The 17294-nt window shown below is 46.2% G+C and overlaps 1 protein-coding gene across 4 annotated transcripts in view; it reads left to right on the forward strand.

Moving 5' to 3' along the window:
- The window catches only part of LOC113035964 (uncharacterized), a 38259-nt gene extending 22310 nt beyond the window's left edge, over positions 1 to 15949 (forward strand). For all 4 annotated transcript variants that reach the window (XM_080288382.1, XM_080288385.1, XM_080288384.1 and 1 more), the window contains exons 2-4: positions 6575 to 8147; positions 10365 to 10892; positions 14904 to 15949. In XM_080288382.1, the coding sequence (XP_080144508.1) occupies positions 6785 to 8147; positions 10365 to 10892; positions 14904 to 14926 (1914 nt within the window). In that variant the 5' untranslated portion in view covers positions 6575 to 6784 and the 3' untranslated portion in view covers positions 14927 to 15949. The remainder of the gene's footprint in view (positions 1 to 6574; positions 8148 to 10364; positions 10893 to 14903) is intronic.
- Positions 15950 to 17294: the final 1345 nt, after the last annotated feature.

Raw genomic sequence — 17294 nt, forward strand, 5'->3', positions numbered from 1 at the left:
AAGTAAATTGCTAGTGAACACTACGCAGCTTTCAGATGTATTCATTAAAATGTTTTCTCATTACGTTGATAAAAATGAATTCATTACATCCTCCCAAACTGTATTTGCTGTTCCAAATTGGTAGTTCATGAATTAGAAATATGCTTCAGCTCGCAGCAGTGTTGCTGTGTTTACAGTTACGATACAAAGAGGTTTCGAGTCTCATGCGTCTCACTCAGTCAGTGTTGTGCTTTGACTCCACATATTACACACGTCCTAAGCTCTGACTGTGCAGCTGTGCTTTTGCTTTCCATTGGAATTGAAGTGCAGTTGTGTGCTTTCGATCTTTTGCATGAAGTTAAACTTTGACTCCCGGCCGTACGGTGCTCACAGACAGACTGCATCATAGTGAGTCTGTACCAGCCCGGCACAGAAGGTGACTCATCCCAGCTGCTTCGTGTGCCTAAAATGTATTATTATCGACAACGCTCAACTTAACTCACAGCTGCACAAACGCAACACATCTTGTTGGTCCTTTGAGTCTTCACTTGACCTTGACAAACTACACCACATCCACTCCCTTCGTTTAAACCTTTCCAAGATGCCGGCGTCACGATAGCGGTCGTTGCTCATGTTAAACGAAGATGGTCGTTTTCTCGTACCAGTCAGGAGCAGTGTAATCAAAAGAGATTTTATTTTTTCATATTTCCCCAAGACCTCAGAGCAGAACGAGGCAATGACGGCAGATATTATATTTATAAAGTCAGGAACAATATTTTAAAAAGGGAGGCTGGGGTGAGGTGGGCTGCACAGCTGGTTGCAGATGTGACTGTAGGTTAAATTAACATAAATAGATCCCAACTGTAGCAGGTCTGAACCAACACTGTGGTCGATTCCATTCTCTTTACTTCATTAGACCAAATTTTAATTATTTCTTCAAATACTTTCAGGAGACTCGAGCTTCAGGACTTTTCTCAGTTTCCAGAACTTGTGGTGTTGAGTTTTTACGCAGTAGTGTGGTGGTGGATTGCCAAGCGGCTTGCAGAAGCAAATGTAGGTGGTCTTAAACATCTTGGCTCAGTGTCCTTTATGATATTTGCCATTGATATGTCTAGAAGGAAGTCTGCTAAACCACCAGATGATGTGGGCTGAAACCAGATGAGCTGATCTGCCGAGCTTGACTTCATGACCTACCTGAGTGAAGGTTATGCTTGATTGAATCAATTAGATTTTAAATGTTGCTGAAATGTGTGGCTGACTCCTACTTCCTGTGGCAAACATTGAGGACATCAGCATTTAAATGTATCATTTGACTAGTTATGGGGACATGTGCTCTGTTACAATAAATAAAAATGGTGAATTTGGGTCTAACAATCAGAAAGATGAATATAAAGCTGATAAACCGGGAGAGATGAAGACTGACAAACAGGTTGGAGGAAAAAGATCAAGTCAGAGATGGAGAGACATGGGAAGGTGAACGAGAACAAACGTGATACAAAAGATGCCGAAAGAAGAAGCTGGCATCGCAAAAGACATGAAGGCAAAAACGAGACGGTGACGGCAGGAGAGACGGAAAGAGTGAAATGAATAACTGAATGTGGCTGAGAGGAAAAAGGAAGGAGGATGAATTAAAGTGAAAAGGAAGAGACAGAAGAGAACACAGCATGAAAGGAGAGGCAAAAACACCCAAAGACAAAGATTTAATGAGAGGGAGAGAATAAAGACGAGTGCAAGAGAGAGGAAAACAAACGAGAACGAAAGAGACGGACGAGAAAAAACCAGACAGACGGAGGTGAATGGTAAGAGGCAAACGAACAGAAAGAGCGGATTCACAATCAGCCCATGTCTGCGCCACTCCTCCTCCTCCCCTTCCTCGCTCCCTCCCTCCATTTTGTCGTCGTCCTCTGTCTGATGCTGTTCCAACACCTCGGGGCTTCAGCCTCACATCCACCATCCAACACGCTAATGCTCCTCTGCTGCAGCGTAATCAGACGCCAGCAAGAAACACAACAAAAACACAATCCATCCAAAATAAAGAGCGACTGAAACAAAGCCCCAGCTCGTCTCGTGTGGGCGAACGTGCCTCAAACATCGAGGTAGAACCCAGCAGAAAGTTGGATCAACTGATGCTATAACGTCTGTTTAAAGCTGCAGTGATGAGGATTTCTATTCTCCTGTGTCGCCGTGCGATTAATCCTTAAATCCCGTTTAATGAATCCGTGGTTGAGATGATCAGTCACCTCTAATTCACAGCAGAGCAACTTTTTCTCACCGGTCCTGTTTTATTTGAAGCACTTGTCCGCTCTCTGACGGCCTTGGCTCAATGCTGATGTTCAGTGTTCTTTGAATCAGTTTATTAAAAATGTAAAGAACGGTCTGTTAGGTTATGTCAGTTTTGAAGCTCAGCGTTACGGCAAATGAGGAGCGTGAGACGAGTTTCAGACTTAGTTAGAAGCTTTAAAGACGGGATTGAAACGGCTTTCAGATGCAGACATGAAGGGTTAGGGTTACCCCTCTCTGGTCTGCTTAAGCAATCAATAAATAACAATTAATGTGTGGCCCAGGTGTGCCCCACATCTGCATTTCTGGTAAGTATTGAGACCTTTGTGCCAGACCTCCCTCACGCAGGTAGATCCTGTAAAGTCCAGCTCCTGACTTTTTAGGGCTTGTTGGACCCTCGTGATACCTGCTGTATTCCAGCTCATGAAATCTAGGGCAGTGGTCCCCAACCTTTTTTGCGCCATGCACCGGTTTATGCCCAACAATATTTTCATGAACCGGCTTTTAAGGTGTCGTTGATAAATACAAAATAAAGCTAGTACCGGTACCGAAAAAAATATTTATTCATAACACACGTGAAAAGACCCAGGAAAACAGAGTAAACGATAAAAACGATAACAAAATAACACTAAAAACCGCTAAAACCCCTGAAAACCATACATTTTACACCTGAGCCTCAACTCTCGCAGCCCGGTACCAAACCACTCACGGACCGGTACCGGTCCGAGGCCCGGGGGTTGGGCACGGCTGATCTAGGGTAGGGGTACGTACCATAACCTCATGTCACCCGGTAGCCTAGAACACAAAACCAGTGGCTGACACTACTACTCTTTGTTTAAAGTCCAGTGGATTTGATTCGATCCAAAGAACATCCCTAAAATCCCACAGGTCTGATTCTTTGGTAGGTTTTGTAAGACTCACTTAAATGATTAATAATGATCAATATTAAAGTGAAAACAGCCAAAACAAAGCAGCCTGCAATGGAAAAACAGATGGTGGTGCCAGTGTCCATCAGTCTGTACGACTTGTTGTACTTTGGCATCAATCAGCGGCACATCAATGAAATTATTCTATTTTTCATCCTGTAAAAACGGAACTGAAATGACATATCGAAGTAAACCCGAGTCGACGTTTGCTTGGGAAGTATTTTGATGAAACCAAGCCCATCGGCGTCTGAATTATTGATAAGCAGAATATTTGATCAAGAGCTTCTTAATCTCTGTCCAAACTCAGCTGCTAATGTGATGTTTCCAAACAGTCTGAGCGAACGCGTCGCCAGATGAAGGAAAGAGGCAAACAAACCAATTATTGGAAGAACGGGACCAAGATGGCTGATATTTGACAAACCGTGATGAAGTCCAGTGAGCTGGAGTTAAATCAGTCAGCGCCAGCTGGGGGGGGATAGTATAAAGGTGAATGCATGTGCTGAGCGTCATGTGGCTGTTAGCCTAATTTGTGTTTATTTCAGCTAAATGACGCAGTGATTTTAATATTGTGTGATAGTGGCGGTGTATGTGTTTCTATCCCTAGGCTACAACCTTCAGGGGCTCAGAAACCAGCCACATGGTCACATTTATTTCTGCCAATGCTTTTATTTTGTCTCTTGGATTTTAACTCTAATGTTGCTGCTTTTTCCAGTCACTTCATATAATTTGTGTATATTTTTTGTTTTTATTAAATGCTGCCCTTCTTTAAAACGCACCAAATAAATGAATAACAGCCAGTCAGGCCCATTTGTGTGCTTGACATTGGTAAAGGTGAAAAAATATTCACCATTTGAGCTTCCAGATTCAATAACTCAGACATGAAATGATACGAAACCTCTTTCTGACTGCGGTAAAGTCCAGTACAGCATGAAAAACACGAGTAAGAAGTGACCATTGTGGCTAAGGCAGCCACGGCTATAAAAGTATTTATTCAAATATATTTTTGCATAATTCAGGGCAGTATTTATTGCCCGACTGTACGGCCCACAGCTGCACACACAGTCTGGTTTCAGGTTTCCTAGCTGGATAATTTTGATGTCGATTGTTACAGCTTGGACATCATAGTCAGACTTCCAGGTCTGAGGCTGGAACAAGGCTGATTGCTCCCTCTTGGTTAAGGAGTTGTTGTCCCAAGCAAGGAGCTGAAGTATCCTGAGTTCTTGTTAATGAGTGATGGGAAGGAAGGTGCAAGACCGACGGACTGACGTGCCATCCAACGTTCGCAGTCAGTATATTTGTGGCAACGAGAGAACTGAGCTGAGCTCACACGACCACCAGCTGTGGGTCGCGGCCAAAAGAGTATAATCTCAGTTAAGAGTGCAAGAAAGGAGCTTCCTCTGAAGGGCGTGAAGGTGACTCTGATGAAGGAGATGGCGAGAGGAGATCCGGGCATCTCTGCTGAGACTGCTGCAAGCAGCAAAGAAATGATGCATGGATGGAGCACTTCGACGCCGTCCTCTGTCACCACAATCTTTTATTACAACGATTAGTTTAGCAAAAAAAAGGGCTTTTATCACCTGCTCTCACCAAACCTTTGAAGCGTCAACACTGGCAGGCATGAATATATAAATGAGTGAGTCGGTCAGGCCGGGACACAGCAGTTTGGGGCAAAGCCACATAATGTTGGTATCAAATGTCACAGCGAAGGTAGTAAAGATAACACGTCATTTAGATGTGGCACTATGTCGCAGGGAGCTCTTTGCTCTTCCCACAGATTTCCTTTCGTTCGTATTTCCTCCGAGCAATGTCAGCGAGGTCTGTCGCAGGTGTGCAGATGTGCACACATCACTCAGTAACTGCTCTCTGTGATTGCCGTCCATTATATCTGAGAGCCCTCGTGGTTTTTTGCTGCATTGTTTTGTTTCTAGTTATTGTTTCTGCATAATGACGGGGTTTCGCTTTTTGTGTGCGTAGGTATGAAATTGAACTTGATTTGAACTAAAACCAGCAGCAGTTTATGTCATTCACTCCAGAGTAAGATGGTTGTAACAACGTGCAAAGGTAAAAGCAGTGCTGTAAAATTAGTGATTGGGGTGGCCGGGTAAACCAAGCGTCTAACACAAACGCTTCGTATCGTCCTCACCGGGATTTATTTATGCAAATCCAAATCTTTACTACAGAGGTGTTGAACAACAAATCAGACGGCCCGTAAATCTGCCTCTCGCGCCGCTCAGCCATCACGGGATAATGAGCGCAAATCATCCGTCCCATCAGCAAGCCAGAATGACAGGCAGTCGACCAGTAAGCCATCCAGTTGGCCGGTCAGTCAGTTGTGGCAACAGCATAGTGTGAGATTATCTGGAGCATGTGATGTATGTGTTTACACCTCGCTCCCTCCGTCTGCCTCTCCTCTGTGTGATTGTCTCTCCACCCGAGTGCCTCTCCATCGGCGTCTGACTCACTCTTTTCACCTTCTCCTCTGAGAGTGTGCGACTGTGCACACTAAACGTCTGGACTCTCAGAGCTGAAAATTACTCTGCGTCGGCACTCGTGTGTGTGTGTGTGTGTGTGTGTGAGTCATTGATCTGCTGATTCATTCATTAAACTGTCAAAATGTGTTACAACCGAGGAATGTTTGGAAGCAGCAGTCTGGTCGTGTTTTATAGTTTTCCTCAATGAAAACAAACCACACCAGCAGCACACTGATCTCACCAGCAGGTGTTTTATGTGCGTCTCTCAGAACAAGACGGACAGTGTCTAATTGGTGCCACGTACCAAACATATAAAATACACGATGATTACCCAAAATGTACTTTTGCTGAGTCAGTGCTTGTGTTCTTATACATCATAAAGAACACAATTGGTGTCAATATATGATTGAAGGAACATCCCGTCCCACTCTCCTGTGATACTGATGGAGTTGTAAAGAAAAAATAAATCGTGCTGAACGACAACAAGCAAAGCAACAAATGCTTTACAAGATCCTGTGAGCGCGACACCGAGGCCTTCCACTTCTGTGTAGGTTTTGCATTTCATCCTTTTCAAGGTGTGTTGCATGTATTTATATCTTTGTGTGGACCAAAAATTGCAAGTTTACTGTACTTATAGGGACCAAAATCCAAGTCGCACAAGTTGAAGGAATTTTAGAGACAAAATATGTGGTTTTAGTGTCAGGGTTACAGTTAGGCTATGTTTAGGGTAAGGTTAGTGCGTGTGCGTGTGATTAGGAAACATGCCTGTATTTTGTGTCCTGCTGAGATTCCTTATCATGTTACACTTCATTCCTCATTCGGTGCAGACCAGACCAGACTCATTGAGCGCCTATGGTGTTGCTTCAGACTATTAACCATCTGTCTCTCGCTCTCTCTCCCTTTTTTTTCCTCCTGCAGGAGTTTGGAGGTCTAGTAGGATGCTGAGTATCTTTCCTCCTCGCCACTGCTCTCAACCCTGCTCTCCATGACCTGAGAGTGCCACCACAGCGGGAGGAACGAAACACTAGAGAGAGAGAGAGAGGAAGAGGAGGACAGAAGGCCAGGGAAGAAAGGCAGGCCGGAAGGAAGAGACTTTTTTGTTGTTATTGTTTGGTTTCCCTTTCTGAGATGGCGGCAACGGAGGCCAGCACAGCACCAGTGCTCCAGGAAGATGGAAAAAGCACCGAAAATAAGCCAGCAGAGGTGGAGCAAGCGGCCAAAAACGCCAACACGAGCTCAGAGACTGTCAACGACGAGGCTGTCGATAAAGACGGCACAGCCGTCAACAGCGAGGTTGTCGAAAACAAAGAGACTGTGAATAACGACACAGCGGTGGCGGACACAGTGGGAACTGAGGAGGGGGGAGCCACGGCGGCAGGCGAGGATGCGCCGCCGCCTCAGAGCTGCGAAAACACCACTTCCTCTGAACCCAAGACCTCGTTCCTGGACTCCTTCCTCAACAAGAGTGGCCTGGGAAAGGTGATGGGTGGAAGGAAGAAGAAAGAGCAGAGCGCCCCTGCAGCTGGAGGCGAGGAGGGCGCGGCTGAAGGAGGGGAGAAGGAGGCCGATAAAGGAGGGGAGGAAGCTGCAGCAGCAGCAGCGGAGGGAGGAGCAGAAGGAGGTGCAGAAGGTGAGGCGGCGACAGAGAAGGCTGCGGAAAATGGAGAGAAGGAAGACGAGAAGAAAGCGGAGAAGGGCAAACCAGCGGAGGCGAAATCCACAGTTCGAGATTTGATCAGGAAGCCTGTGGCGAGAATCTTCTCCCATCGCAGCACTGAGAAGAAGGAGGGCGCCGCTGCAGAGCCCCAGAAACCAGTAAAGGTCCGGTCCAAGTCTCTGGACCGGCTGGAAGATCCCGAAGCACTTAACACCACTGCAGACTCCATCATAGAAGAAGGAGGAGCAGCGGGAGGTGCAGAAGGGGAACAGAAAGCCTCGGCCTCTTCAGCAACCACTAAGCACATGAAGCGCTGGCACTCCTTCAAGAAGCTCATGGCTCAGAAGGCACACAAGAAGACTGGAGGAGGTGAGGATGGGAAAGAGGAAGGAGCAGAGGGAGAAGGAGGTGGCGGAGACTCCTCCACACTTGACTCCAAAGAGTCAGGCCAGAAGAGGTGGAAGCTCAAACGCTCCTGGACCTTCCAGGGCTTGAAGAGGGACACCTCCATGTCCGGCATCAGCGGCAAGGCCAAGGGCTCCGACAAAGACTCCGCTGAAAACGCCAAGCCTGAGGAGCCTGCAGGAGGAGCTGAGGGAGGAGAGGAAGCAGCTAAGGCAGAGGGAGGAGCAGAGGAGGGCAAGACAGAGGGAGGGGAGGAGAAGGAGAAAGCAGAGGGAGGTGAGGAGGAGAAGGCGGCGGCAGCAGGTGGAACGGTGACACAACACGCCAACGAGATCTGGACCTCCTTCAAGAAGCGGGTCATCCCCAAGAGCAAACGCACCAACACGGAGTGCCACCCCGGAGGCGAGGAGGAGGCGCCTGCGGCCTCGGGTGAGTCAGCGCAGAGTCGAGCGCGCGAACATAACTGGTCTTTACGAAGTCTTCATCTGACCTCAGTCACCCTGACGTCAGCCAGCCAAAGCAGTTGCAACCGTCTTTATCCAGGCTGTCAGTGAAGCATGTGCAGGTCCAGTGGCTGCAGGTGTGTAACCGCATTCTGCAGGTATGTGGGCGTTAATGTGGGAGGAGCCAAGGCTGATAATGTTAGCCACACTCGGCAGACTCTTGCTTTTAATTTAGGCTTGTTTTACTCATAAATGCAGCCTTTTAACGGCTTCAACTCTGCACATCAAGATGTTCTTCTAAAGGACAGGGTGTGGGCATCCGTGCGTGACGAGTGACCGTGTTGGTGTTACGCTCATCAACTCTTGAAACTTTAGAGGTTCCTCTTTAAAATCCCTCCATCCATCCATTCGCTTCTGCTCATCCAGTTTTTAAACTTATAACCAAATGAAACTCATTTAATATCTCGCCAGTTATCACATGACCTGCACTGGGGGTTTGGCCTTTAGATTGAGAATCGCTGCACTTTGGGCGTCGTCATTTCCAGGTTTCTGCTTCATGATCTTTTGGAGGAAGTTAAAGCGAGCGGAGATGTATTAAGAGTCTGACTGCAGGTCTTAAGCGTTGCTGTGTTTTTGTCAGCGCCACAGTTGGACACCGTTTAAAAATTCAGCTTCTGAAGCCGGCAGCTTGTTTGCACTCGTTTCAGTCTGTCGCTCTCCACCAAGGACACGCAGGAGTTAAAGGCTTGCTAACTCTGGGGGAGGTAATGTAATTGAACATTGTCCCAAATAAAATATTCAACGGGTGATGTGAAATTCAAATTACAGCATAACTTAGGTCAACAGAAGAGACTAAATTAAGCTTTACTTTCTGCTCTTTCTTCACAAGAACACAGCAGAGTGAAAATGAGAGATTTGTTTCTTTAATGGCTGAGAAAATATTCCACCTTCTTTGGTTCAGAGTTGAAATTTCATGTTTTAATTTTAAAAATAAAAGTTTGTTCTTGTTTTTTTGCTTTAAGATAAGAAAAACTTTATTCATTGGGAAACATGGCAGCTCAAATATTCACCACAACCTGAAAAAAACTTAAATAACATGATGTCATTGTTATCCAAAAGGGCTTATTCCTGTTCCTGCCTTTCACAATAAAAGACCTCAACAGAAACAGTGTAATGATCCTTGGATGATCTGATATCGTCGTGTTTGTGTTCCCAGATCATCATGAAAATGTTGTTCCAGGATCAACATTGCAAGTGACCAATCACATTGTTGTGACGTTATTCTTTTGCGCACCAAGCCATTCGTTCATTTATGAAATTCCAAATTTTGCAAGTACAATATCAGTTCTGCTTACTGTTTACCGTTTATTAAAGGGTTAGGGTCAGGGTCAGGGTCCGTTGATCGGCGGACAGAAGCGGTTTCTCGCAGCTTAAGTACAGTTTTTTGTTTTACGGCAGTTTTTCCCGAAGTCGCAAAAGTATGACGTCACAACATTCTGATTGGTCACTTGCAATGTTGATCCTGGAACAACATTTAATATGATGATCTGGGAACAACACCAACACGACGATATCAGATCGTGCAATGATCCTTAACGTAGAAGAAGGAAAATCTTAAAAAAGAAACCAAACTACAGAAATATGAGAAGCACTTTACAAAATAGACTCGACAGCTTGTCTTTGGTTTTACAACTTATCAACTGTTTTCTTAAAAAGGAAATGAACATTTGTCTTTTTGTTTGAAGAACCTGATTGAATGAATTTCATGAATGTTTGCCAAGTGTAAGAAAGGACCACATTAGCAAAATTAATGAAATCATAAAACAAGAAGAAAGAGAAAACAGGGATGTATTTGATAAGACGTGATATGATAAGGACTTACAGTCTTCAGTGTAATTAGATTAAATGTTGGCACCGCGCTGGGTGAGCAGCGGCGTGAATACGATAACGTGAGAATGAGGATTTTTACATTGATGCCATAGGTGGAGCTACTAAAAATATCAGACAAGTTAGAAGCTTAGAGATCTGGACCTCAAGGACGAGGTCAGACTCTAATATTTTTAATCAATAAATTTGTTTTTAGTAATATAAATATTTGCTAACACTTGATGAACACTTCTTCCACTCACCCGCTGTAATCCTGTGCGACTAATTGATGCACACCCTGATGAACTTTAACCTCAAATGCTTTTTTCCACTCCAGGTGAGGAAGGCGCCACAGAGGACGGCAAAGACGGAAAGTCGGCCAAAGCCAAGCGCTCACATTTTGGCCGTGCGGTTTCCCTGAAGAACTTCATCATGCGGAAGGGCAAGTCCACCAGTGTGGACACGGGCGAGGGCGCCAAGGAGGAGGAGGCCACAGAGGGAGGAGAGGCAGCGGCGGCGACAGAGGAGGGAGGTGCTGACGGCGAAGCTGCCGCAGCGATCGCAGAGGCCAACGACAAAGATGCAGCGACGGCAGCTGAGAAGACACCAGCGGAGGAGAGTGGAGCGGAGGTGGCGAAGGAGCCGGAGAAGGAGCCGGAGAAGACGACGGCCGAAGCTCCGGTGACCAACGGGGAGAACGGCTGCTCCAACGGCACAGAGGAGGAGAACGCCACACATAATCACCAGGAGGAGGAGGAGGAGAAGACGACGGGGAGCAGCCCCATGAAGAAGAGCAAGGAGGCGGGAGGGGTGAAAGATGAGGCCAACGCCAAGATCATCAACGCCACGGCGGCCGTGAACAGCGGTGAGTTAGAGCACGCCGACCGGGACTCTGACGAGCCTCAGAACAGCAGCAGCAGCAAAGATGGAGAAGCTAACGGCAAACGGCAAGAAGCGCTAATAAACGATAGCAATAAACGCGCCGCACACAGGGACCGCCAGACGCAGATAGCATTAGCTGTTAGCGGGGAGAAGGGGGAAGGGCAGGGGGTGGCGGAGTCTCCGCAGAATGGAGGTTGTCACGATGCTAAAGATTCACATGACCAGAGAGAGGGTGAGGAGGAGGAAATGAGGAAGAGGGATCTAAGAGAGGCGGCCGTGGTCATTGTTCAAAACGTGATGTCAGCAGCAACCGACCAATTAGAGAAGGAGCTGTGTGTGGACAATGGGTTAAACGGGTGCTATGATGCTGATGCCTAGGAACACACGCACGTGATGCAGTGAAATGTGACAATGTAAAGTAACACACACGTTAGCACAGATTAGCACAGACGTGGTGATCATGGAGCTCTGAGGGGAGGAGCCTATCTTTGTGCAACGACTGAAAGCAGGAGGAGGAGCAGTCTCCTCAAATGTCACAAATACAAAAAAATCTGATTCAGAATGAAAACAAATGAAAAGCAGGAAAACAGCTGACGCCTGCAGGCGCTCCAGAGTTTAGCACTGAGATGTAAACTGAACTTTGTCTGCGGCCGAGGTGACTTAACAAACATGCAGTTACTGAATTTGAAACAGGATTTCCTTTGAACTTTGAAATTCAATAAGAAGACACGATTTGAAAGAATTGAATCTAATTTATTTAGTTTAAGTAATACATTTTTTGGTGATTAGACTCAGATGAAGCTCCACAGCAGGTCAGAGTCCTGGTGAAAGATTGGCCTGGAGCAGAGTCATGAAGACTTGGCTGAGTTTAATAGTGTGGTCAGAAGAGACGATGTATAGTCTAGCAGCCCAAACACCTGAGAGCGCAGGTAGATGAGTGAATACAGATGTTTCTTACTGAACCTGTACAATAAGAGGTTAAAGAGCTGAAGGTGGCTGTTTGAAGCCCCAATCCAAGCAGCTGCTGGCCTCCGTGGTGACAGAGACCTGCACCGCAGCCGGGGTAAAATCTAGCTTATGGTCACCGTTTGCGTTACACTCTGATATCACCACAGCCCTGTAACACTGGCGCTCGACTCACTGCAGTCTCCTGCTGAAATACAGGTGCGACGGCAAACTCGAGCTGCTGGGACTGATGGTTCAAAGCTGTTTGAAAGGTTACAGTTTCACCCCGCCTGCATTCAGTCGTTAAGCTAAGCTAGGCTAACCGTGACCAGCTCCATATTCAGCCCACGCACTGATGGACGCTGTTTACTTGTACGTTGAAAGGTGCACGCACAGAACCACGCACTGTATTTATAGGCATGCCAGCTTTTCTGGGCGATCGCTCGGTAAACATAACGCAGTTCTTCCTGAATCCCTTTAAGTAAGTCGTAGAGTAGATGTTTGCTCAGCAGCGAATCACCTGCGAGTGTTCAGCAGAGAGAGAGAGAGTTCATGCACAGATGAGCAGCAAAAAGCCATCAACGGTGACCGGGACTCAGGTGGCGAGCGCGGGAGGAAGCCGGCTGCTCGTGGACTTGTATGAAAATGTAAATATCAGATCATCTGCTCTGCGGCACATCGCGTTAGAGCTAATTTGATGTTGAAGTCGCTTTGGTAGGTTTTGACCCACACACGAGAGGATCGAGGACAGGCACGAGGAAGTGTGACGATGGAGGTGAAATTTAGCATCTCCTGACATTTGGAGCCTTTTCTCTTCTTTACGTGGGGGCGGTCTGCTCCGTGGACTTGCTCTTTTCCTTCCTGTTCCCACCACTTCCCCCGTTCCCACCAGGGAGCCGGCAGGAGCTGCTGGACGCTGATCAGTAGGAGGTGAAGTGCCTGCGAACCAGAAGGTGCTCTGTTTCCTCCTCCATTATTTATCACTTCCAGCCTCCTCTTCATTCAAGCGCTACGTGAGGCTCGGTGTCCAGCGAGCGCCTCGCTTTGATCTCTTGCAGCCCGGCAGATGCTCGCAGAGAGGATCGCAGTTCCTCCTGCTGCTGCTGTGCCGTTCACGGGGAGTCTCTTTGAAGCTCCAAGTCTTTTGCTAAAATGAGCTCGGTTTAACGCCCAGCGTTTAGGACAGTGTGCCGAGCTGTCTGCGACACCAGCAGCTGGGCTCTGCTGAAACGCTCAGTAAAGGGTTTTTATTTGGTGGCACAAAGAACCAGCATGGAAATAAATGCCATACCAAAACAGATGAAAATTTCAGCTCTGATAATTAGTTTAGATTTTTGGATGAAGCATCTAAAATTTCACTCAGCAAAACTGGAGCTCAGACTTCATGGACCGTCTGCTAGCATGAATGACCTCACAGCAGCCGTATTATTGGTCACATGATGCCATTAAAAATACTCCAAAAGGCTCAAACATCACAAACGCAACCCAGAGGTCCAGTTCAGGGACTCCAGTTAGCTGAGGTGAAGCCTAGCAGACCACTAGCACCTACAGCCACCTGTGTCACCGTCCACCTGTCAGTCAAAGAGGCCACGCCCCTAACCCCTAATTGGTGGTGAGACCAGTGTCTGTATCAGGCTGTAAACGTGCTTCTTTCTGATGTAAAGTTGCACATTTTAACACCGACTCTGTTTTTGGCACTTCGGCGTTGTGCTTTCAGTTTCCAGCCCTCTAACTGGCTGCTTGGTTGACATACTGGTGGAGCTTCCAACTGAAAATGCTGCAGCAATTTGGCAGCTTTTTAAGGCTCAGTGTGTGATGAGCAGAGAAGGTGAGAGGTTTGGAAACCAAATAAATGATGTGGCACAGCTCTTAGAGAAAGACTCAGATGTCTTTACATCTGTAGTAACAGAATTACCATGTTTGTGCATTTAAACCTCCTTTCTTCTCCGGCCAGTACAGAGTTGGCTTCTGTTATTTCCCATATGGATGCTGTGCAAGTCCAAACTGCCTTCGATAACGCAGGAAGATTAATTTGTGGAAACTCTCAAGTTCAGTGCATGAAGTGTTATTGTAACCGTCACTGCATTGATAATATAAAAACGCATCTTTTGGGTCTGAAGTGAAGCCAGTGCACAAGTGCCTTAAAGCTGCGTTCTTTCTGCAGGGAGCTGCAGCTCACACTTTGGGAATCAGTGATGCAGAAATGTTTTAAAAGCCTTTTAATGTTGGCAAAATAAAGCAAGGAGTTAATTTAGTAAATTACGGCCATGTTGGACTCAGAAAAGGATGTTAATCCAATGAGCTTGCAGTGTGCTTCAGTTTGTGTGCTCACGCATCACATCCGGTCTCAAAACGCAGAGGTGGCGACGGTGAAAAACGTCTCGAGGCGTTAAACAGGACTTGATGTGCTGAGTCCGTCTTTCGGACGTGTGCTGGATTCGGATCAGATTGGACACCGTGCTGACTCGCGGCTCCATCTTGTGGTTCAAACTGGAATTACGTGAAAACGCAGCTCCGTGATCGCACAAGCTCCTGTGCTTCCTGCTGCTAGTTTTACACGAATCACGTTTAAGGCACCGGTTTTGTCACAGCGCTTCGACCTCTGACCTCGATCCTCAGGTGGCTTCTAGCTCTCACTAGCTGTAGCTGAGACAGCAACGGGAGAGAAAAGCTGGGTCTGGACAGACTCTCCTCCCTCACTCGCTCTCGGAGGGTTTTCTGTGTGAGCGAGGCAAAGACAGGCTGCAGTGGGTGGTCGGGTTTATTTACTAGAGGGCAAATCTCCTCCTCAAGGTCAAGAGCACAAAGAGCACAAGCACAGGTAGAGTAGCTGTCACGTGATCCTCCATGCTGTGACGACTCATTGTTGTCCTCGTCAGCTGTCGTTGTGTTGTGTTGTTCTGCTCTGTGTGCGTCCTGTGAGACCAACCTCCTCGTACTAAACCACTGAACACACGTGCAGCATTTAACCCTTTTATGTGACTGTTGCTTCTTCTTTTTTCCAATTTTTTAATCCTTTTTTTCGATCTCTTCTGTTATCATTTACCAGACAAAAAGGCGGGAAACGTGTGAGGCCACACAAAGAGGATTAGAACTGCCCGGGATTCGCTGAGCAAGGAGCTCTGAGCCCCACCCCCACCCCCCAACTCCTCCACTTTCTTGTCCTCTTATTTCCTCCCCGTCCTCCTCCTCTCTCCCTTCATCCCTCCCAATAAATGGAGTAATCACGTGTTATCAAACCAACATGAGAGACGGAGAGAAAGATGCAATTCATGTAGATGAGAAGAAAAATGATTACTCGGAAAGCAATAATTCAAGCCCTTCTTTTTGTCCATCCATCCGTCATCCATCCATCCTTCATCCATCCACCCCCTCTGTCCGATACAAACATCCAGTCTTTTTCTTTTCTTAATCCTTTCTTTGCTTGTCTGTGAGATTTTATATTGTCTACGAGAGAAAATGAAGAATAAAAAATGAAAATCGAGACATTCCACTTTCCTCCCCCTTCTCTTCCCGAAGCTCTGCCGACTCCTGATTGGTGGATTACATAAAAAAAAAAAAAAAAGAGAGAGAGAAAAAGACTGTTAGTTTTATATCGACGGCCATTTTGGTTTGTAGTCCCCCCTCTCCTCCTCCTCTTCCTCCTCCTCTTCTTCTTCCTCCCCATCTTTGCCCCCCGTAGATATTTGACAGTACAGCAGGACCATGTTGCTTCCATATATAAACCGCCCCAAGGACTGCCACTTCCCCACCAACACTGCAATGTCTTCAGCTCTGTGTGTTTAATGTTTTTAGACTGTTATATTGTGTACATGAATTTAAAACAAAGGGGAAAAAAAAAAAAAAAAAAAAGAAAATCCATCATTGAATATTAAAGTCAAACTGTTTCTTTTTGTTTGTTTTGTTCCCGTTTGGTTTCAATTCTTCTTTTGTTTTTATTTTTTAAAAACATCTTCTCACTATTACCGACGATTATGCTGTAATTAAAATAATAATAATAATAATGATGTTTTGTTGGTCCAAGTTTTCACATGTCCGCTAGCAAATTGTCAAGAAAAGAAATAGTACAATAAAGACTAAAATCTAACAACTAAACTGCAGGTTTCTATTTTTATCTGCACGCCTGAAGGCTCCTATGGTTTGAGGGGAGGGCGGGGCGATATGCTGAAATATGATTGGGCGCTCGTTAATCTGCATATCGATAATCTCATCCTTTTACGTAACGGGTGGAATAATACGAGATTTCTTTGTATTAAAGTAGATCTGCGTGTATTATCTGGCAGCAGGCGGCTGCTGCTTCCTGCGGACGGTCCAGGACGTCCGTATGCCGGACGCTGGTGTCGCACAGGTGGCTCAAAACTTTATAAAGGACTCGGCGACCTCTGCAACATCTTCATTTTAAATAAAGCATCATGTTTGTGCAAGTAGAGTGAAAGCAGTCCATGCTGTCAGTAGCCATTTAGCATATTCATTTTAGTTCTAGTTAATGAAGTTGGGCAAAGTTTAACTGTCACGTTCCCTCAGTTACACAGAAGGGCCTCATAGTGGCTGAAATCCAGGAACAACACACATCAAAGACGCAGGATGAAGCAAGAATGCAGATCATAAAATAATGTTTGTTCATGAACAACAGAAGCAGAATGAATGTGTTTTATATAAACTCATCAGGTACCTACACAACAGGTGAGGGCTTGCAGGACCTGATACCATCACACAACAGGAAACAGGCTAGTTCATGATCCTATCATTTGGGGCTTGATACCCATTCTCAGGGTGGGGGTGATGGCGTCTCCCCCCTGACCTGCCGTCCTGGCTCCTTGCCGTAGCGTGATGTCCCTCATCAATCTCTAGCCGTGAGAGTGGTCCCCTCCTCCACACAGCTGGAATTGAACTTGCAACTCCCACTCCAAAGGCATGTAGTCTTACTACTACACTATCCAGTAGGATCCAATCGGTTCACTCTGAGGGAAAACTAAAGGACATAAATGTAATTTTCCATGGCTGATAACTGCAATAAAATGCAGGCTTTGGTGTTTTAAAACAGGAAATCATTTTAGCTCCATTCACTCTCATCATCGAGGATTTGGTCCTGCTGAGTTTCAGCCAATATCTGAGCAACATTTATAAAAGAAAGTGGAATGTCGGAGCAGCAGTATAGATCCCCTTTGTAAGAAAAGCATTTGACTTGCCTGATGTTGTTACTCCTAAATCAAATAGGTCTCAAAGGGTGGAGGGGAGGGGCTAAGAGACGAGGGCCGTGCAGCAGAAAATCGTCTGCTGTATATATGTAGAAGGTTTACTGGTGGAGATTAGAGAGTCGAGCTTCCAGTGTCCGGGTGAAGGTCCGCGGGCCAAACGTTGACGCTCACGGCAGCAGTAATAACACATGTCTCGCCGTCTGTGAAGTGTGTGATGATGATAATTCCCCGCTGTCAGTTAA

This window comes from Astatotilapia calliptera, chromosome 14 (genome assembly GCF_964374335.1).
Source record: "Astatotilapia calliptera chromosome 14, fAstCal68.1, whole genome shotgun sequence".
Classification (NCBI taxonomy): Eukaryota; Metazoa; Chordata; class Actinopteri; order Cichliformes; family Cichlidae; genus Astatotilapia; species Astatotilapia calliptera.